Source organism: Pteropus vampyrus, unplaced genomic scaffold (genome assembly GCF_000151845.1).
Source record: "Pteropus vampyrus isolate Shadow unplaced genomic scaffold, Pvam_2.0 Scaffold493, whole genome shotgun sequence".
Lineage (NCBI taxonomy): Eukaryota > Metazoa > Chordata > Mammalia > Chiroptera > Pteropodidae > Pteropus > Pteropus vampyrus.
In genome coordinates, this window is record NW_011889274.1 from 1,155,854 (window position 1) to 1,177,937 (window position 22,084).

Here is a 22,084-nt window from a genome sequence, read left to right on the forward strand (position 1 = left end):
ATACAAATGGCTAAAAATATTGGGATAATTCAGTACTTAGTAAATAAATGTATGTGGGCAAACCCTCTGTTAAAAGAAAACAGCAACTAAAATACCTCTGTGCCAGTTGAGGTCAAATCTAAACTCTCAAGACTGTCAGTACTCAAGCACACGTTAGCTTAAAAACCACCAGGGAAAAGATAGGTTCTGGTAACTAGATATTTCTGGAATATTGAAATTATTCATGAAGAAACTGTACCCCTCTTTGAAGATGCTAAGAGATCTGGCAAGACATTGTGTTATTCGATGTTAATAGAATGTTCTCTTAAATCATGATTTCTAAATTATCCTATTACACAAGTCCAATCACCACAGATTCCAAGAGTAGGAGGGACAGAGCAGGCATTTTGCAACGACATTTGGTTCTCATTCTCTTTAAAAAATACCAATCTAGCACATCTATTGTAATATTGGCTATAAATTACTTCCTATTACATTAAATCAAAAGGACTAAAATCCCTCAGTGTGTACAAAGACCAAGTCATTTTTCTCCACCCCTCCCCCCCTTTTTAAATCAAGTTTTTAAAAATAGTGCCATTGGCTTTATTCTGAGAAATAACTTTTGGTTCTTTCTGTGGGGCCACTGTGAAAATAAATTGTAAATGTTCCAGATATTTTTTATAAAATGTTGCCTGCCACAATTAAGGAATAATTCCCCCTAATATCTTAAAAAACAAACAAACAAAAAAACAGGTAAGATTATACACAGCGACTACTCATCGTTAGTGTCAATAGTGGAAGAAAAAAATACAAAAGTTGTGTGAATATCTATTAGTGCATATTGTACATGAACTGATTTTGAATCAGAAAGCAAAGAAAGATTAAATCAAAAATTTTAAGCATTCCTCCTCATAAATAAACCAAGTGATTTGATATTTATTTATGTGGGTTTTCTTCCTGTTGGTTATTTTAGTGTATCTGAATACACACTAGATGTATTTTGTTAATTCAATATGGAGTCTCAAAATTATATTCTTTTCCTGCAAATGTCGAGGAAAAATTGAACCCCTCCTGTTTTTCCAAACAGCTAAGAGTATATATAATCCATAAATTTCAACACACAGAGTAAAAGGGGAAAATCATATTGATGTAGAGTGAATGTAAGTTTTGAATTTCAGGCATTAATGATTTAAGCTTTTGTGCTTGTTTGGAAAAATTAAATCCTTTAAAAGAAGGTCATAATTATTGAATAGGCCCCTAGCGATGCTTGTATCACATCTGGCAATAATGAAGACAAATTAACAATAAGATTTGAAAATCTGGCAATATGATAAAGGCAAGCATATGAAATCACTTCTCTGCACTTAGTCACTGGTGGTCCAGGGAAGAATTGACTTCCTGTCTTGGACTCTGGTGTCTAAATTAAAGGAGGAAAATCTTATTGCAATCTGGGTTCCAGGCTTCTGGCTCACAAATAACAAAGCTCTAAACTCACTAAGCAGGAAAACTTTACCCCACTATATTCTCTAAGAATCCACTTTTCTAATACCTGCTTTTAATTTAGTTCAAAGAACTGACAATGACATAAATTCACACCTTCAATAGGTTAGTGGATTTTAAAGCTTAAAGTGCTCTATTAACCCCTTTCCATACCAATTTATCTTTAGAAAGAGTTCTTTTTTAAACTACAGATGTGAACAGAATTTACTAAAAAAAAAAAAAAAAAAAATCATCAGCTAAATGATTAAACTAAATAAATTTAAATTACTTCAAACTGTCACTTAATTTTGAAAATGACTATATTCATTTTTTTACATATATATGCCATGCATGTAATGACCTTTTCACCTAACTACTGTTTAAAACAAATAGTTTAAATAATTTTATGTGTTTAAAGTAACAGATTTGATAGTTTTTAACAAGCAGAGCTGATGACCAAATTAGAAAAACATTTCATTCTTAAAAAATGTTGTAGAATAGCTTAGAAGTACTTTTTCTATAAGAACTGCTCATTCAGCAGAAAATCATTAAGAACAGCAAAGAACTATACTAGCATCCCATTATAGCCTAAAATAGTGGATGAAAACCCACCTCTACTATTGCCGTTTTAACTACAGATACATGCAATAAACCACTCTCGTTACAATTAAAGGGATGAACATGAAACTATTTGGAAAAGCAGAAGGCATTAGACTACGTAAGGCATTATTATAATTAAGGAAACGTGGCTTGACTAGTGACTTGAGTAATGGTGATTGTACCACATATTACACGAGACTATAATAAATCTTTTGTTCGTAGAGTTAGCAATAATGTATCTCGAATCCCTGTAGCTCCTTCTCGTTTCTCCATGTGCTTTCACATACACGAATCTGATTTGAGTCTGTATTACAAGCCTGGTAAGTAGGCAGAACGGTCATTTTTTGCTCCTATTTTTATGTGTGGTGTATAATTTTTTATCAATTTGAGACATGATAATATGAAATAATTAAGCCTATAATGTGTTAAAAACAATAAAAATGTTTTGATGGAGTGTGGGTCAAAATGACACATTTTATTAAATGTAATGTACAAAATAAAATGAAGTGACCTCTACTCAAAAAAAGACACGACAGGTATTATTTAAAATGCTTTAGTACTTATTTTCAATAAAAAGAAATCTGGCATTATAAAAATACATAAAATAGTCATGAATTTATACCATTAATTTACATAAGATTTTTTTTTTGCATAAAACAAAGTTATAAAATAGTTTAGAAAGGAATTCTTATATGAAAGTTACTCCCAGTATAAAATTTTTATAACTTTTTGTAATTTTGGTCCATCTGTATAAATAAGTCATTTTATTCTTTTAAAATTCTAATCCCATTTAAAAACATAGGATTCTCTCTCTTTTAAATAAAAGCCCACTTGAGGTAGTATGTTAGTGCTCTTTGGTCCCAGTATAGTCTATGTGTCCAAGTCGTAAGACTGAAAATTTGGAGTCCTGTGGTTTTCTAATGTCTGTTTATAGGTACATGTGTGATTTTCTTGCTGAAAATCTGTCCTTTCTTTCCCATCTTCCTCTGACTCAGAGTCTAGGTCTGAGGAAGAATGAGTCTTCAAGTGAAAGGCTCTTGGCTGACAATCTGATGGCTGTCCAAAGCTTGAAAAGGCATCCAGGTGAGGTCTCCTCAGAGGCTTTCCAAATGTTCCTGAACGAAAGAAACAAACCCCTTGAGCATGTGCTCCTTTTGCTAGCATGTAAATCAACAAAAAGCATTCCAAATGGAGCACCTTACCCCATGAACAAAAAGAAGCATTTTCTACAGGTCCGCATAATGGTACTGGGATGTATGTATATTTGTGTTATGGTCAGAGACTTACAGAATGGATCTGAGGATATTTACACCCCTCTCATACGCCTCTTCTAAATACATGCATCCATTCTTTATCACTTCTCATGACCTCTAGTAATATTAATCATTGAGGAGTGAAGTTCCTCAGTATAAGTTCTCCCAAAACCTAGCTTTAGGACTTTAGAGCACACAATTTCTATGAAGGGCATTTAGACAGTACCATAAAAATAAACTGTGCCTGAATAAAGTTTCTTTCAAAATAATCCTTCTGTCGTGCCCTTTCCTTTTTAGTAGCAAAATATTATACAATTGACTCAAATTCCTGCAATTGTATTAAAGATATTATTTTCACTTTTTCAAAAAGGAATATAAATATACTGTTACAAAACATAAAATTTCTTAATAGCTGGGTAAAATGTTTTAAAATTCAATTTTTTAAAAAGCAAGACAAGTTGTGGTTTATTTTCCCACATCTCTATTCAGTGAAAAGATGATCTCAGTTCTTCCACCCCATTGATCCCATGCACCAGACTAAAAAAATCTGCAAACGAATCTTGGTGCCAGCCACTGTCCACCACCACCGACACAGGCTTTATGGCTCTGAGGTCTCCCTTGTCAGAGGTAGTCCAGCTTGGCTGGCAAGCAGTTGTTGCCAGGTAGGAGGCCATCCACCCTTTGACTGTGGGTTCAGTTATAAGCCATCAAACATCCCAAACCACAATCATGCAGTGCACACAACTCCACCCCAAAGGCTGTTGTGGCCCAAAACCACTTTTTCCACGTGGCTGACAAACTGAGTTGCTAAGTCACTCCCGAAACTTGTGTTCTAGATGATGCCACACACAGTGTTACCCAGAAAGCTCCTTAGGCTTAGTTGTGGATTAAACACATAATCAAAAGAAATCCTCCATGTCTGACTTTGCTTTTAGAAACATGTATAGTAACAAATAGAATGTCATAACAGCATTAAAAAACAAAAAAACATTGTTCGCCAGTTTGGCATTCAAAGCTCTCATTGCCCTCTGACGTGCAACATGGAATATGGGTCCTGAGTCAAAGTATCTCATAATTTAATAAACTTACCCATGAACGAATTACTTGAAGGAACTGATACTGGCTCTGAACTTGGAGCAAAATCTAAAGAGGACTTGTTTAGACGTGCATTTTTCATTCCAGGTCCTTCGTACTGAGAGTGAGTAGAGTTGATGAACTTCCTCACATGTGATGGCCATCCAGTGTCACTGACACTCTGTTCACACGATTCTTCTGACGGATGAGGACATGGGTAGCACTCTTTCCTCTTTATGTAACTGGGCTCACAGTGGTCCATTAAAGCTGTTCTTGGATCAGGACCACAACCTTTTTAATTTTGGGACAATGTCAGAAGGAGGTAGAGTTAGCACTTCCAGAAGTCTCTGAGGAAACAGAACTCAGTAAGAAAACCACATACCTGTATGATAGGCTTCAAAAGGATCTGAGCCATATACATTCCCCTTCAAATATACAGGGCCTGATGGTCCCAAAAAGGGACAAAGGAACGGATCTGTGGCAGCTTCCACATCGGCTTCACTGCTGTTGTCAATATGGCATGTCCCTTTAAAATAGATATCTCAGTCACTGAACCAATTTTATTCAAGGACCATTCAACGTTCTCTCCAGTTTTGGCATTTTCCATATTTATAGATAGAAACTTTGGATAGAGTATCATATAAAGAAAAAAAAATACAGAAATATAGGGTTTTTAAAAAATTTATTGAAGCCTATGAATTAGCAATTAAGTAAATCTGTAACTAAATCTTACTAAGAGGACCTGATTAACCACTGTACTAGATGTGTTAACTTGGTGGCTGGCCCCACTTTCTTTCCAGGAGAAACTGATCTGTGTATAGATACTACAGCCAAAGTAGCCATGACCTGAACCACATGATGCCATGAGCACTGGCCCCTTCCTCCACAAAGTCGCAGATGACCAGGACCACAGATTGGCACTTAAACAACGACCTCTTAATGTCCAGATCAGATGGGCTCAGCCAAAAAGAAAAAAAAAATTCATATCATGAGTATCTGAGCTAAACAACTCAGATATGACATGACAGTTAGTAGGAGACACAGCTGTTGGAGGACAAGAGCTATGATGAGGATTAGAGATGCCATGACGAGTTATGTGCCTGGGAAGCAGGAACTGGACAGTCAGAGGGGGGATGGTCAGAGGGGGGATTGCTTCAGAGAGAAGCAAACATGTAGAATGTGGTTCAATAATGCTGGTGGGCTCTAGAGCTGCTCTGAGAGCAGACCACCCTCTGCCCCAGCATCCAAGCAACGTGATACTATTACGCTCCAGTTCTGTTCCTTTAGACTTTTGTAAACATCTTTTCAGTGGAGCCTGCTACATCTGAATGAGCTTGGGCCGCTGCTCCTTACAACCAAATGAGTCTAACCAGAACATCCACTTTTATGGTCAAATCTTCTGTTCCATTTCTATATCCTCTATCGCTGCCTTGCCAAGCACTTTGTAATTAACTGAATTTTTTGTCTCACCACTGACTAAACTGTGAAACTGAAAAACAAACATTCTTCCCTTCCAACTACTGAGTCCACCACAGAGCACATACTCAATAAATGCTTGTGGGAAAAGATGGTATGGTGTTTGAAAACAGGCTCAATAGCTTCTGCTTGTTGAGCCCTTAAGATGTACCTAAGCACCATTATAATTTTATTTAATCTGCATAACAACCTAATAGAGAAGTCCTATAATTTGCCCAAGGATACACAGGGAATGTCAGAAATGGGTCTTGAACCAAGCTTGTGCTCTTATTTATGTTGTCTCCATTATTCTTAAAACCATACTGTTCTTAAAGCAAGAGCTGGAATTAGATTTCTCCAATAAAATAATTTTTAAATGCTGACTTTTAAGATCATACATGAAACCAGTCAATGTCACTCAAATAAGGGGAATATTCAGAGCCAAAGAATATTTACGAGGTAAAGGAAATACTATATTGCATGGAGGAATTAAATTTTACTTAACCTATTGTCAGAAACGACGACTTTTCTGGTATTTGAGAGAACTTATTTAACTTTAGTTTTCTTAGTGATCTTAGGCCTGGTCCTAAGATCCATTTCTGGTGAAATTTAATATTATATTTGATCCTTCCATCTGATTATTTCAGAACAACTACAGCCCATGTTCATTTTAAACACTTACCATTACTATCGTGTTGTGGTAAGAAAAATCCACCCCCTGAAGAAGTGATGAACTGGTGGTGGCTTCCACTTTCTGAGGAGACATACCCATCCTGTCTGTCAGCTAATGTCCCCTGAGATGACAAATAACTAGGGATGTCTGCTGGCAAGTTGGTCTCATCTGTAATCAAAGAACAGCATTCCATTAACCAAGAATGATCATAAGTGCCCCACGGGCTTCCCTGATAAACAACATATATTGTTTTGGTTTCTGTACAAAACAAATCAATCTGACTATGCAGTACTCAGGTAAGGCAAATTAGAGCTCTGCTGCTCTGGGAAACATGAACTGATTTTCAACTTTATCACTTAGTGGATGCCCCCTCCCAAATTTTAAAAACAACAAAGGTTTAAAAAGATAAGTTTAAGAATTTTCCTGGGATGGTATCTAAGCTCTTGAATCACGCTTGATTTCTACCATATTCCTGAATTAATATTATTCATTGATATAGGAGTTTGCACATACCAGCCAAGTCTTAGTCCCTAATAACTGATATCATGCCTAGATGACTGCACACACATATGCACACACAAGACAACCTCACAACTGAAGGGCTGTTCCTGGTTTCCCATTACCATCCTGTAAAGGAGTTAGGCTGTTTATGATTTCCACTGTTTCTCACAGCCAACAGGATATTCTGATGAGGTTTTAACAAAAAGTACTATTCTTTAAACAGCAGCTTTATTTTAGGCCGGGGCGTTATTTTTAGCTAACCATATTTCTGCAGCTTGAAACAAATGAGTCACCCTTCTGACATGGCCTCAGACTGCAAGACACACATTCTAGAAGAAAATTACCGCAAGATCACAAACATGCATGACTGCTGCACCCCGTGCCAAGCTTCTGTTTACACACCTGTGTTGGTAATGCTGCAATCTTCATTCCTCCGCCTTGTGTGGTATATGATGACCACCCACACAAGCGACGTGCCTACCACACAGCAAACCACCGCTATGATCACGACGCCTACAGTGGCCCACCCGTCATCATCTAACGACGAGGTGGTTATCTGAGGGGAGTCGCAGGTTGGAGTGGGGATCACACTGAGACGCACGTGGCCTCTCTCAGTGCCGAGGGTATTAGACATTTCACATGTGTATTTCCCAGCGTCGCTGACATCTGAGTCCACGATGATCAGCAGCTGATTGCCTGCTGCAAAAAAGTGTCTTTCAGTGACCACCAAAGGGCTGTCATCCTTGGTCCAGTTCAATTTGGGAGGAGGGCTGCCTCCAGCGATGCACTGCAGGACGGCCGTTTCTCCCTTGGTTACAGTTCGGTCTAACAGTGGCCGCAAAAATGAAGGCGTTTCTGAAATGACAGGTTATGTTTTTTATCTCTTAAAAGAAATAGCCTAAGACCTACTACTTGAATTTATTCTCCCACAACTCAATACACATGCTTCTTTAAGAGTCTAAACATATACAACATTTGGGATTTCATTTCATTATTCCACCATCATTTACTCAGAACACCAGTTAAGGATAATATTTACTATTTTTTACTTCAATCTCTCTCATTATTGGTAAGATTGGAGAAGGATGGAAGAGGGGCAAAGCTAAACATTTTAGACACTTTTCGGAAACAGAGTATGTAAAAATAATTTCAAGCACAAGAGTTTCTTGATGCATAAAAAAAAATCGGAATGTTTAAATTTTTAAAGAGAAATTAGTGCTTGGAGTCCAGGCCTACATTAAAGTTCTGAAAATAATTTACTTTTATTATCTGGTGTTAATAGGTTACTCTAACTCTTGTAAAGATATACATATGAGCAACATGTTCACATTTTTAAAAGGCACTTGTTTAGGCAAAAGATAAAAAAAAAGAAAACCACCCTCTGATTTCCAGAGTGTTTTGGTATGCCGAGAAAAGAGAATAGGTCCTTCCCAATGTGTTCATGTATTATTTTCTCAGATAGTCTTTATTGTGTTAAGGTATTGGTGGAGACGGCATGAGGGGGAGAGTGGAGGGCGATCCCTGTGAAAACGGGAAAGCGCTTCCCCTATCTTAGGAGCAGAGGGAGCAGATTCATCTCACTGGCCACAGACTTGAAGATGTAATGCACTGTACTTCAAAGCTTCTGAGAAGCCGTTTGTTCTCTCCAGGAAAGGGCGGTGTCCTACGTATCATCTCTCAGCTTCAAACCTTCTGACACTTAAGGCCTTTGGGGGAGCTAGTATCTTTCAGAATAATTTATATCACAGAATCTAAAAATACCCACTTACCCAGGACAGTCAGAGTCGCATTTGCAGAAATGCTTCCTGCACTGTTCTGAGCTGTGCAGCTATACACTCCGATGTCCTCTATCTTCACATCCACGATAAAGAACACGTCATCCTCAGGCATAACATGCATGCGTCTCTCTCTTGCGGCAGGGAAGTCTGTGCCCCCATCTTTTTGCCAGGCTATCTGTGGGGCTGGGTGTCCCAGGGCAGCACACTCCAAGCGCGCCATGGCCCCGGCACGGACGGTAAGGTCCATGGGGGTCTTGGTGAAAAAAGGAAGCACTGAAATCAGAAAAACAACATGGGCATCAGCACTACGGAATTTGAGAGGTTCATTTTCCTTCTTGTTTTCTTACAAATGTCCCTGATATAGGTAAGGAAGGGTTATTTCCAATTGTGAGACAAGGAATCTAAGGTTGAGATGGAAAGATTAAGTGACACTTTCAAGGTTACCTGGGTATAGAAACGGAGTCAGAATAACACACAAGTCACCTGACCTTCAGACTGAAGGTCTCTCTGATATTTTGCAGTCACAATTTAGTTTACTCAATAATTATCTGTGAGATCTTGGGCAATCAATTAATCTCTTTGTACTCTGACCTTTCTATAATTTTTTTTTTTTTAAAGTCCCTCTTGGCTCTAACTTTTATGACTTTAGATATGGGTTTTGTCCTATAATTTAAACTCAAAACTGTTCTATGTCTCAGGCCTCAACAATCATTTGTTAAATGCATTACTGAATCATATACAAACTCCTCTACCATGGAAGATGTAATTAAATTAAGCGGCAAGGATCCTATTGTAAAACTGCATACCTGCCACACAAAGCAAAGGATGATATACTTTTATTAAGAGCAATTAACACTGCATTTCTGGAGCACTTACCGTATTCCAAGCATTCTAAGTCCTTTACACAAATTGGTTTATTTAAGGATTGCCGTACCTCTATAGTGTCAGTACAATTATCTCTAATTGACGGATGTAGAAATGGAGGCACACAGAGGTTAGGTCGTTTGCTCAGAGGCACACGGCTGTAAGCAGAAGCGGCAGGATTCAAACCCAGATCTGAGTTAAAGGTGGTGTGCTTTAACACTGTACTTCATGGCCTCCCACATCAAATTAGTACTTTGTGAACTCCCAAAGAGCAAAAAGTGTCTCATTCATCTCTGAGTTATTCATCATGTTACATATGGGGTCTTCAACACAAAAACTGCTTGCCTCGATACAAATAATCAAGAATCTTAATTTTATGGAGTGAGAGATAGGGAAAGAAAGGATTAGGTGGAGAACTATGAAAGCAGAGGGCAGGAGTAAGAATAAGAGAAAGGAAACCAGGTACCTTCTGTTTCTAAAAGGTATCTTTAAATTCAAAAGGAAAAGTCAGATCACATACTATTAACTGTTAGCTTGGCTTTGACAGAGTAGGATGAACCAAAGTGATTGGAGATGACACACTGATATTTTCCTTCGCTGGTAAATTCCACATTGCGTAGCCGAAGAATGGTGGTGTACTCCATCACTTCACCACCTTGGGCCCGGAGGTGTGCATAATTTTCCATTTCAGCATCATGTAGTAGTTCATTGTCTTTTTTCCAAGCAAACGTCATTGGGGAATCACTGCTGCTAGCAGCCGAGCAGATAAAGCTCAAATTGGAACCTTTTATTGCTGATTGTGTTTCTGGCTGAACCGTGATCTGGGGTTTAGGAAAATCATCTGTTCAAAATGGAGAGGAGGAAACAAAACAATTTTAAAGCTTGAGAGTCCAAATGCTACTCAAATTTGAACAGCAAGAAACTCAAAACAAACAGTGGCTTAGCTTTTATCCTTTGTGTATGTTTCACAGATGGACTAGCAGCCCCAGTGTTGAAATGATAGCCTGGGAGAGTGTTTATAAAGGAATTCATTCACTTCGAATAGAGACTGAGACCTATTTATCAATCATTAACTGAGAGGAGACTGTTCTTTTGGGATACAGTTTATCCCAAACCACTTGTGCTTTTTAAAATAAATACAAGAAAAAAAATTAGTTAAACTTCTGGGCTCACGGACCATCTTTAAATGCTACTATTAGCAACTACAATCTCCCCTATGTTCTTCACATATAAGGAGCAGCAAAATTTAAAAAATCAAACATCAGTAATGATTATCAATATCACTAAAGACAGCAATTAACATCCCATTTACCAAAAACAGAACCTATATTAAGAGCAATAATTTGTATGTAGAGCGGAAAAACATAATGCTGTAGGGAAGGAAAAAGCACCTCCAAAATGCATGGTGAGAGCCTGGCTGCAGTCTGGAGCTTAGAGTGGACAATCAATCAGGCTGCTGTGCTACACTGTCAGAGCTACATTATAATTAGAGCCAAGCAACTCTTTCATTCCAAACATTTATTTTTAGTTCTCTGTTACTTTTTGGAAAAGTTACCTTTTTGAATTTCAGTTTCTCAGAGATGGTCTAAACCCAGAAGGAAACATCTCACATCTACCAAAATGTATTATTTGGGTGCTCTGAAAAATAATGTGAGAGAGACAGAGATAGAGACAGAGACGAGAGAGCGAGGAGGGAAGGGTAGAGAGGGCAGGCGTGCGTGTAAGTGTGTGCATGTGTGTGACACAGAGAGAATGGGGTGTGGGGATGATGCTCTGATAATTCCAATGCTGCTAATTTCCAATGCCATGCCTGCATGCTGTAATCAAGATAGTTTCTTCTTTTGCATGACTATTGTAAAATTCTCATGTGGTAAATCAATGTTCAGATTCACAATCGAGGAAACGAAATATTATGTATACTGTACATGTCTCAAAGTAAAAAAGAATTCATATTTTGGGACTAGAAAACTGAAATAAGGACCATGAGAAAGAAATAGCTCAGGCCCTTATAGATGAATGCCAAAAACTGATTTAGATCCAAAAGCTACAACAGACGTTTTATTTCCAGAAATTGTTGGCACTGTTTAATGCTACAACTTAAAAAAAATATATTTTTTTCTCGTACGTAAAAACGATTGTAGGCAAAGCAGTTTAAATAAAATTTTAAAGGCCAGTGTAAAGTTAGGTTCTGTAATATCTTAATGCACATTTTGATTTCATATCCTATATGTGTATTTATTTTTACAAAGGTCTCCATGGCAGTGAAGAGTAAACAGCAGTGTAGTGTAGTAGATAGCAAGCTGTACCAGGGAAATGAAAACTTAAGTTTTTGATCCAGATCTGCTAACTAGCTATGTGAAGTTGGGATACGCATATTTCTAATGCTGAGATGCTTAGATTCGAAAACAAGAGACCTCAAATTTATTTATAACACATTCAAACTTTCTATTACTTGTAATGTCTCACCCACCGACAGTAAAAATTTCAGCAGCCTACAAATCACTAGCCAATAATTTTCTCTTTCTATTCCACATAAATAACATTTGCACTGAGATCTCGGGAGCCTCTCAATAACCCCAGGAACTGCGAAGAGCAGACAGCAGAGTTCCTATTTCTTAGATGCAGAGACGGAGACTCAGGGAATTTAAGTAGAAGGGTTGGGACTATATTCTTTAATTCTCACAAAATTCAGTGTCATTCTCTTTCCACCAAACTGCCCTAATGCCAAAATAAAAGATGACAAAATTTTAGAAAACTCTTTCTCATCTGTAAAATTAAAATAATAAGCAAACTATAAATCCATTTTCATCAATCTCAGCAGAAATAACAGTTTTATTAAGAGAGCACATCAAAACTACTATTTGGACAAATGGGAGAAAAAAAGAATGAATAAAGGGCAAGGGCCATATACTCACCACACACAAAGCCATCTGGGCTAACGGCAAAAATACTTCTTCCTTTTAGCAGCTGAGGATGGGCACAACTAGCATTTACAAAGCTCTGAAAGTTGTTTTCTGCCACCCACTGTGGGAGCCATTTTAGTTGGCAATCACACAAAAGGCTTGATGTATTTAAATGCCTGAGGAGAGTAATTACATTCAATTTGTTTTGTATGAAATGCAGATTTCTACAAGTAAACTAAACTCAAGTAAATATTAACAAAGCAATGAATGTGGAAACCAAATACACACAGCCCATCTAATAAATATCTACAGTTTATCTCAAAATGCAAGAAATGTAACTAACATGATTTTTTGTTGTTGTTCTTACTGACCTACTGAGATAGAAGTGCTCATATATCAAATATACCTTACTACTGAAAACTTGTTACTATGATTAGGCGCTGTACTGTTACTAGCTCCCACAAATTTAAATAGTGAATTCATCATAGAAAGTAAAAGAAATTCTTCAATAAAAAGAACAAATTTTCCTTTCATTGCTTTTTGCTTTCTGGTATAAAAGTTAAGTAATATTTAAAAGTCTAAAGAAGGAAAAGAAAAGCTTACAATTGTTGAAGTTTCTTCATTTGTGAAAATGCATTGCCTTGTAATGACATGATTGCGTTGTCACTCAGGTCTCTGAAAACAAAAATGTTAGAACGAGCTTTGGTCACTTCATGCCTTCAGGCAAAGTTTGGGCCCGCAGTGTCCACTTTACCAAATACCCTATGTACAGAAAGGTATGTATGGGGCAACCCCAAATGAACCTATTAGGAAGCCTGGATTGAAGAAAAAGGATATTTATATGAGAGGCTAGTTGTGTTTCAGTGAAATTCACTTTATATCACCATGTACAGGTTGACTCGTAAGGGCCTAAGCTGTTTTATTTTACTGAATTTCTCATTATTTAAGTTAACCATTATTAACTCTAAATACACAAATAAAATACCTCATAATTATGCTTTTAAAAAACCATCACGTAGAGAATACTTTCTATGATATGGACTGTGTTAAGTGATTAACATATATTATTACATCAATTCCTCACAGCAAACCAAAAGAAGACAGTATTACCACATTGTTCAGCATGAAAGGGGCAGGTAAGATTTGAACCCAATTATTTTCAATTTCAAAACCTATGCGCTTAATCTGTGGCCAATTCTGTCACGCACAACTCACTACCGTAAAGATCATAAAGTGTTTAGATAAAATGTATTTGCTAAAACAAACACTTTAGACAGGACATTTATATGATGAGCAAATATTCTGGGCTGATTTTATTTTTAACTAGTACTTCCAAGTAGTTTGAATTAAAGTACTCTCCTCGAGGATTACTACTCTGCCTTTCTTTACAAGGGTCAGCATATACAGAAAGGATTTTGAATGAGACAAGTGGCCACAGAAGACAGAATAGACATACCAAACATGGGCAAGGAAAGAGGCTGGGCGAGTCACCAAGGTTTAGAAAATTGAAGCAGAGGTTAATACTCCACTGATCCATTAATTCTACTTTCCCAGAAATGGAATGGGTCGGATGACAAACCCTTTTGGCTACTTTCCCTCTGAAAATAACTTGTTTCAGTAAGTCCAGCAATACTGGTCTGCCCTTCCAAATCTGCTTTGCAGAATCATTCTACCACAATCTATACTGCTGCACTGTCAGTAAGGCTAGCCATCCGAATCTCCCTCAAACTAACAGGTAAGTCAGAAGATGACAGCAAGGTGGTCCACAGATAACACTTAAATCTTCACTCTCAATACATAGCACAAATGAGGGCACAAACCAAGTGTATACTTTAAATTATAATGTCTTTTGTCCAAGTTAATAGATATAAAAACTTCTCATTACAAGCATCCGTGAATTGTCAGAGTGGAAATATTTTATATTATTTTGTACTTTTACTATAAGTGTAAAACATACACCCATGGTTATAAGCAGCTGATTGGTTCAGTGCTCATACAAATGTGACACCTATCATGATTGGCTATCTCCTAAGGCTGAAAATATTTTAGTCCCTAAATGTCATTTTAAAAGATTGTGAATGCAAGCGCTCATGTGACACAGGGACACTGTGAAAGCAGGGGCAGCCCTCGTTTGAGTCCCGATTCTGCCAGCTGCTAACTGATGGGGTCAGCAGCAAAAGAGAACACGAAAAAGAACAATAAAGGGGTCAAAACAAGTTGTACATTTTACAATTAAACAACAGCAATAACAAACTAACAGAAATTCTCAAAATAGTGTTAATAACCTTCTCATGTCACTCTTAAGGAATGTGGGGATTGTCTTATTTGATCTTTAAAATCCAAGTCACCTTCTTAACTGTACGATGGAATCAAGAACCATCAGAACCTTCACTTCTCAACTTAAAATAAAGATAATAACAGCTATTGGATAGTTTTCTTGTGAGGATTCAATGAGACACTGAACATTTAAACACCTGGCATAATGCCCGACATGTTGTAAGTGTACAACAAATGGTAGTTTAAAAATATGTGTGTGTGTATAATCACTATTTGAGAAAAATAAAACAAAACCCAATAATGATACATAGCAATGTCCTTAATGCAAAGGAAACTACGTATCATTACACTTCCAGATAAATATAGATATGGATAAATAGATAGGGAGAGGATGAGCAGATGCATAAATATACTTTATGGTAATAAGAGAATGCCAACAAAATTACAGTCCAATTTGTTTTATCTTTCATGGCACATAAGTAGATAACCATCTTAGACAACCTCCAGGGTAACTAAATTCCAGCTACTCACAGATGTTCTAGTGCATCCAAACCAGTGAAGGCTTTTTTGGTAATAGAGCGAATTCGGTTTCCCTGAAGGATTCTGGGGGGGAAAAAAAAATTACATTGGAACAGTTAATAAAAGCCACTTTGGGGTACAGTTCTCATGAAAAGAATTGCTTTTTATAGCATTTGTGAATACTTCTATTTTCTTCAATTAAACCATATATCCTGTAAAAATGTATCTGTGCCATCTATTTCAGTAATATAGCTCAGCATGGTTTTCACAATTCAGCAGAGAACTCAATCCGGCAAAAATAGGTATTTCGATAAGCTACTCCGATGGTTAAATTAAAACAGTGGTTTTCAAAATCTTTTCAGGAATAGGCAGAAACTTTATTTCAGGTAAATTTGCTCAGAATTCTAATAAATAAAGCAGGTAACAGTGGAGACTTTCTTCTGAAGCTTTCTCCATGGATATTTTCATCATCCACAGAAGTTCAGGGCTACATGGAACTCAATTTGAAGAACACAGGCTTAAAATACAGAATTTGGCCATCTGCAAGGACATTTTATAGCTAAATATAAGCATGTTTTTACCCCACATTGCTCGGGATGTTCTGCAGCATTACCAGCAGATACTAGGTCACTTCATGTAAAAACTCCTGTGAGTAGAGTGCAACACAGGAAATCTCAAAATGTTGAAGCAACTTTTACACAATGATAATCTCAAGAGTGTTAGCACTCAAAATGATGTATAATTCTTATCTCAGTATTAAGTTACACAAACCAAAGTGTTGAATAAAACCCTTATGCTCAAGGAAGAAAAGTAAATTAATACACATTTCATATAATGGCATCCATTTGAGGCAATGACAAAGGGTAGCAACCAGATTGAGCACCTATTTCTAAACCCTTTGAGATGTCCGCTTGGGGAAATGACTTAATTCAGATGCAATGTTTAGGTCAAAGAGTGAGCCAAATTATGAGGCAAATGGTACTCACAGACGCCTCAGTTTGTCAAGCCCAGAGAAAGCACCGTTCATGTCCTCAATAGTCCAGGAAATTTCATTGTTCTTCAGATCCCTAATGCAAAAAAGGAATGTTACTCGCACTAGTACCATGTACTTAATGAAAAATATAAGCATTCTCTTTAGACATATACTCAGAAATCTAAGATTGCCACTCAGGTGGCATGTAATTTGTAATAAATTCCTCATACTTCCCCACATCATCTCTACCCCTTTCCAAACAACAGAAAATTCTCTTTCTCTTCAACATAGATCCTCCTAGATCCTGTCCTCCTCTTTCAACAACATTTTAAGTTTTTGCCCAAAATCAGGACAGCTGACTCTAACTCTATTATTAATTCTTCTATCAAGATGACTAAATTCTGAACGACTTGAATAGTCTGAAAAATACATTAAAACTTTAAAACCACTGTTCCAACCACATAAGCAGGAGTTTGCCAAAGCATACAATATGTATTTCAATTATGTAATGCTTCGAAAAGTGAACAGGGCAAAAGTTTCTGACAGTACAAAAATCAAAAGCCCATTGCACAACATTAAAATTAATGTTTGATTTTTCAAAGGTCAATTAATCCAATTCCCTTTTCTTTCTCTTGGACAGAGATCAAGTCTGGATATAACTGGTATGATAAACAGGCATCTTCCATTGCTGCCCTTTGTATATCTTTTTGCTCTGGGTAATTTTTAATCTGCATTTTATAAAGAGATTTAAAATTGTTTCCCCCTTCAGCAGTTACTAACTTCCTGGAGATCCTGAAAAGGCTAACTATAATCACCAAAACAATCTGATCACTGTCTTTTTTAATCCCTTTAAGAAACATATATGGATGAAATGGACCGATTTTAATCAAACTGATCTGGGAAAGATTAAGACACTACTTCTAAGGCTGTACACATTTCCTTCACAACAAAGGAAATCTGCTTAGAGAAAACTGGGCATATTTAGGGACCAATTAGGTTCATGTACGGAGAGCAAAATGTGTAACTTACAAAGTCTTTAAACTGGAAAGCCCCCGGAAGGCACAATCAGCAATGTAGCTGACTCTGTTGTTCCCCATGTGCAGAGTATTTAGCAAGCTTAGGCCCAGGAAGCTTGAATCATCTAATCTCGATAAGTGATTGAAAGTTAGGTCCCTGTAAAGGAAAAAGGAACAAAAAGCAAATAGCTTCTATTTTCTAATTCAATACAATGATTTAAAAAAACAAAACAAAACAAAAAACAGGTAATATGTATAAGCACAATAATCCTTACTCCAAAATTCTGCCTTCTTAATAATACTCCAGCAAACATTACTTCTAATCCCAGTAATTAAAAAAAAAAATTCTCTTTATTTGAAAATAACCATCATTGCTTTAGCCCATGAGCCAGAGACCTGAAATAGAAGAGTTGGCTTTGACTTATCACAACAAAAATATGACGAGGTTGCATGTGAAAAAAGCTGTCACCTTGGAAACTGTTAGGAAAATTTCACAGATCGGTGGTAAGAAGCTCATGCTCTGGCATGATCCCTGCTCTCAAACTTGAGGAGAATAAAAGACAACTCACAGCTCACTGAGTTTCTGGCAGAACTCCCAGGCATCAGGGCTGATCCTGCTGATGGCATTTTGGCTGAGATGAAGTTCCTGCAGCATCAGCAAACCGTAAAGCCAGCCTTTGGTAATCTCTGTTAGGTTGTTATGGTCCAGCTGCCTACATTTACAATAAGAATCAAAAGTGGGATCAAAAGTTCATTATCTAGTCTCTTGAAAGGGGACATATGATGCCAACCTATTACATATTCCTATTGTTACTAGATGTTTAGCTTTGGTTATATAAAGACATCTTCAAAAAATACCATGTGCTTTTAAGTTCTCAGTAACATTACCTGAAACAAAACTAAATTATCAGTAAGATTGTAAATTACGAGATTTTAACAAAGGATGTCAAATAAAAGTTCCTGAATGTTCAGTGATCATATGACCTGAGTAGGAACTGTGATGACCCACACTTACAAGATTTCCATGTTGCTCAGCCCCCAAAAAGCTCCATCCATAAGTTTCGTTACTCCATTTCTTTGCATTTTCAGAGACTTCAAAGCACCAAGCCCTTGGAATGTGAGCCCATCTATGTTTCTAATCTTGTTTCGGTTCAGTTCACTGCATTGGATATTATAGTTAAATAATTAGCTTATATGACAAATTCTGGAGGTAGTTAATAAAACGTGAAATTGCTACAACATAGTTAGACTAGCCAGAGTTAAATTACATAGACTGTCTTAAATTTCTAAACATTTTTATGGATAAAAATTTCGATTTACTAGTAGTAAGTGAATTCCCTTCTGAAATGTGGGATGCACTTTTGGAATAATAAAAGACTGCAACTAGACCACGTTTCAATTTTTAAACTTTTGTACACTCAGTATAGCATTTGTTTTTAAATTATCCAGAATGAGAACATTGAATATTACACTAAAATGTGAGGTCTATTCAGGAAAAGGGATGTCAAATTTATCCCATTCAATCTGCTTACAAAAGTTACTCTCTTTCACAATTTATATGTTTAATGCTTTCCCTTTAAGATAGTCATTCTCAACCTTGGTTGTACACTGGAATCACCTGGGGAGTTTTAAAAATTACTGAGGCCCGGATCTTACCCACCAGAGGTTCTAATATAATTAGTCTAGGGTGTGGCCTGGGCACTGGGATTTTTAAAAGCTCCCCAAGTGTCTGTAATGCTGTAACATGCAGCCAAGGTCGAAAACCACCATTTTGTAGGAGCCCGTTCAAAGATCATTCAACCACAATTAACGAGACAGTTCTTTACAGCCACTTAAGCTATCAGAGCCTCCTGGAGTTGTCGGTATTATTCTCATAAACCACAGCTGTTGAGAGTCCCCACGATTTCTTCAGTGCCACAATGATGCCTTTGTACAGAGGCTGTTCAATGATTACACTGTTCACTCTTAAGGTAACAATCCAACGTGCCTTGTCAGGCAGCAGTTTGTACTACGTGACTTTTTAGGCTTTTTCTGATTTGGGGATTCTATAAGTCCGGCTCTCAAAAGGGAAGACGGCCACATCCTTGCTTCTAAACTCAATTTGCTACACTGTGGATTTTAGGGGATAGACACCAAGGGATTAAAGGAGGTGAGGACCCATTATCGCAGAGGGCTTTTTACTTACAGGTGTTGTAGTTGAGGCAATTTAAACATCTTGGGTGGGATAGCTGAAATTCGGTTCCTGTTCAGTTTCAAAACCACGAGTGTGCTGGCCAAATTGTCAAAATACCCAGGTTCCATTGATGTGACCCGGTTGCTATTGATATACCTGTGGAAAGTTTGAAGATGAGCTTCTCTTTCTGGTTCCTTTGGGATAAAGACAAAGTGCATGTACTGTCCGTATATAAAGAATTTCCAGACGACCTAACTACCATTTGTAACAAACCGGACCACCAGGCACTTGAAATAACTGCTCTTTAGGTCCTGGTGGACCAATATCAGCTATGTCTCACACCGTGCTAGAGAAAGAATAACTGGAATATCTGAAAGTTATGAAAATTTGTTAGATGCTTATCCACTTTTTATGAAATTCTTTTATTAATGAAATAACAATAGTTTAAATCTGATTGTTTTTTAAAAAGCATTTTGCACCCCATATTTTCTAATAGTCAAAGGATGTCTAATTTTTGTAATTTAAAAGTATAAGAATAAAATGAAGATTGTAGTCATTTGGGCTTCCAGGAAATTATAAATCAATAAGAAAGTTACATGTTTGAAAGTTACTCAAAATAGGCAGAGTTCATTATATCTTAAAGAAAGTTGACTCTTAAAAAAAAAAAATTAAAGTGATATTTTCACCATAGGTAAAAATTTTGCTAAAGAAAAACTTGACTTACAGATATCTGAGTTGCAGAGGTGGAAGTGCAATTTTAAGATCTGAAATATTATTGCTGCTGAGGTCCAAAGTTTCAAGGGATTGAAACTGTTTCAGCTGTTCAGGTAATATTTCAACAATCCTGTTTCCGGCTCTGGGATTAAAGGATAGCAAAGATAACAGGGTTAATGATACGACAATCTAAAAAGTGAAAAACATTTTCTATTCCAAACTTGTTCTTTGGAAATATGGGAAACTGCTCCAAACGATAATACTTTTAAAAGTTAAATGGCAACCCGTTAATCACTTTAATTTTACATTAAATAGTAAATCATAATATTAGAAGATACAAAAAACATTCCTATATAAATCTGGGTGTGTTTAACAGATGTGGTTATCTAAATGCTATATACTTAAATTGATTTTTCTTTGTTACTTTGTTAATAGTCCTTCTTCCATATCATTTCTATGAAATAGTATGTGAAGTGACTAGCACTCCAGGCACTGAGGTGTGTTAGTTCCCCCCTCCTCCTCGATTCCTAATCTATTTCTAATTCTTCTCTTGGAACGTACCCACCTTAGGTGCCAATAAACTTAAATACTTATTAGATTGGGGCCTTTTTAAAGCCATGCTAGAGAGATCTTTTTTTAAGAAACAGCAAATTTCAATGCACGGCCATAGTCTTCAAAACTAGCAGATATGCTTTGGGGTTCTGAATATTATAAAAGTATTACATAAGAGGTCTCTAGACTAAATAATCCCTGGGAGTAATTACATTTTAAAAATTTGATATTAATAGTCCTGAACACCAGACCATAATGTCCAATATGGTAGCCACACAAGACTCTTTAAATTTATTTATTTATTTAAGTTTATTTTTTATTTTATTTTATTTTTTTAGGCGAGACAACCCTTGGTTGACCTCACAGACTGCAAGGAACTTATCAGCTTACAATCCCTTATTTTTTTTTAATTTTATTTTTTTACGCTACAGCACCTGTTCTTCCTAAGTGGTCTCCCATCCAAGTACTAACTAGGCCCGATTCTGCTTAGCTTCTGAGATCAGATGAGATCGGGCTTGTTCAGAGTAGCATGAAGTAGACTCTTTAAATTTAGTTAAATGTTAAAATTCAGTTCCTTAGTCATGGTAGCCACATTTCAAGCTTAATAGCCACATGGTCCTGGTGGCTGTCAAATGGGTTGGTGCAGATACAAAACATTTCTATCATTGTGGAAAGTTCTACTGGTGAGCACTACACTAGACTACTACCAAAAAAAAAAAAAAAAAAAAAAGAGGCCTTAAGAGATCATCAATACAACAGCTTCCAAGAGAAAAGACAGCATTAAATGACTATCTTGTTAAAAAACGAGAATTAAACTGATGTGCAGGCCATCTTAATTGTCATATTAGATCGGATAACTTTTTGGACAATCATTTGGCAGGTGAAATAACATATCAAGGTAGAAAGCTGAGAAGATAACAGTCTACCTACAAAAAAAGTCTTCTCTTTACAACCAACCCCAGGAACAATGAAACAATCTGAAGGCTCTAAGATGAACTCTGTATGTAATACAGGTCACATGCTGGCCTTTCTATATATAGTCTAGTTAACCTTTACTTAATGAGAAAACTTAGAAAACATATGTCCTATGTGTACCTTCTTAGTGCTCTGAATTTTTTAAGCTCTTTTACATTATTATAACTCACAGGCCTCTCACTATCTCAGAATGTTCCTGAATTAGGTGCAACTTTTATATATTTTCACAAAATCCTGTGCTATGTTCTGACACAGCCCTTACCATGGCAGTCTTCTCTGTCATACTGTGAGCTCCTGCCACGCAGGGATGACTCTATCCTACTATC

At 36.8% G+C, this 22,084-nt stretch overlaps 1 protein-coding gene across 1 annotated transcript in view; it reads right to left on the bottom strand.

The window, feature by feature from the left end:
• Positions 1–2,518: 2,518 nt before the first annotated feature.
• LRIG3 (leucine rich repeats and immunoglobulin like domains 3) overlaps positions 2,519–22,084 on the bottom strand; it is a 45,002-nt gene continuing 25,436 nt past the window's right edge. Inside the window, exons 4-19 of the mRNA XM_011382913.2 lie at positions 20,242–20,373; positions 19,530–19,673; positions 18,360–18,503; positions 17,914–18,057; positions 17,358–17,501; positions 16,342–16,422; positions 15,368–15,439; positions 13,163–13,234; positions 12,572–12,735; positions 10,177–10,497; positions 8,784–9,065; positions 7,417–7,869; positions 6,523–6,681; positions 4,768–4,911; positions 4,401–4,676; positions 2,519–3,173 (exon numbers count right to left, since the gene is read on the bottom strand). Coding sequence (XP_011381215.1) covers positions 2,929–3,173; positions 4,401–4,676; positions 4,768–4,911; positions 6,523–6,681; positions 7,417–7,869; positions 8,784–9,065; positions 10,177–10,497; positions 12,572–12,735; positions 13,163–13,234; positions 15,368–15,439; positions 16,342–16,422; positions 17,358–17,501; positions 17,914–18,057; positions 18,360–18,503; positions 19,530–19,673; positions 20,242–20,373 — 2,977 coding nt within the window. The 3' untranslated portion in view covers positions 2,519–2,928. The remainder of the gene's footprint in view (positions 3,174–4,400; positions 4,677–4,767; positions 4,912–6,522; positions 6,682–7,416; positions 7,870–8,783; positions 9,066–10,176; positions 10,498–12,571; positions 12,736–13,162; positions 13,235–15,367; positions 15,440–16,341; positions 16,423–17,357; positions 17,502–17,913; positions 18,058–18,359; positions 18,504–19,529; positions 19,674–20,241; positions 20,374–22,084) is intronic.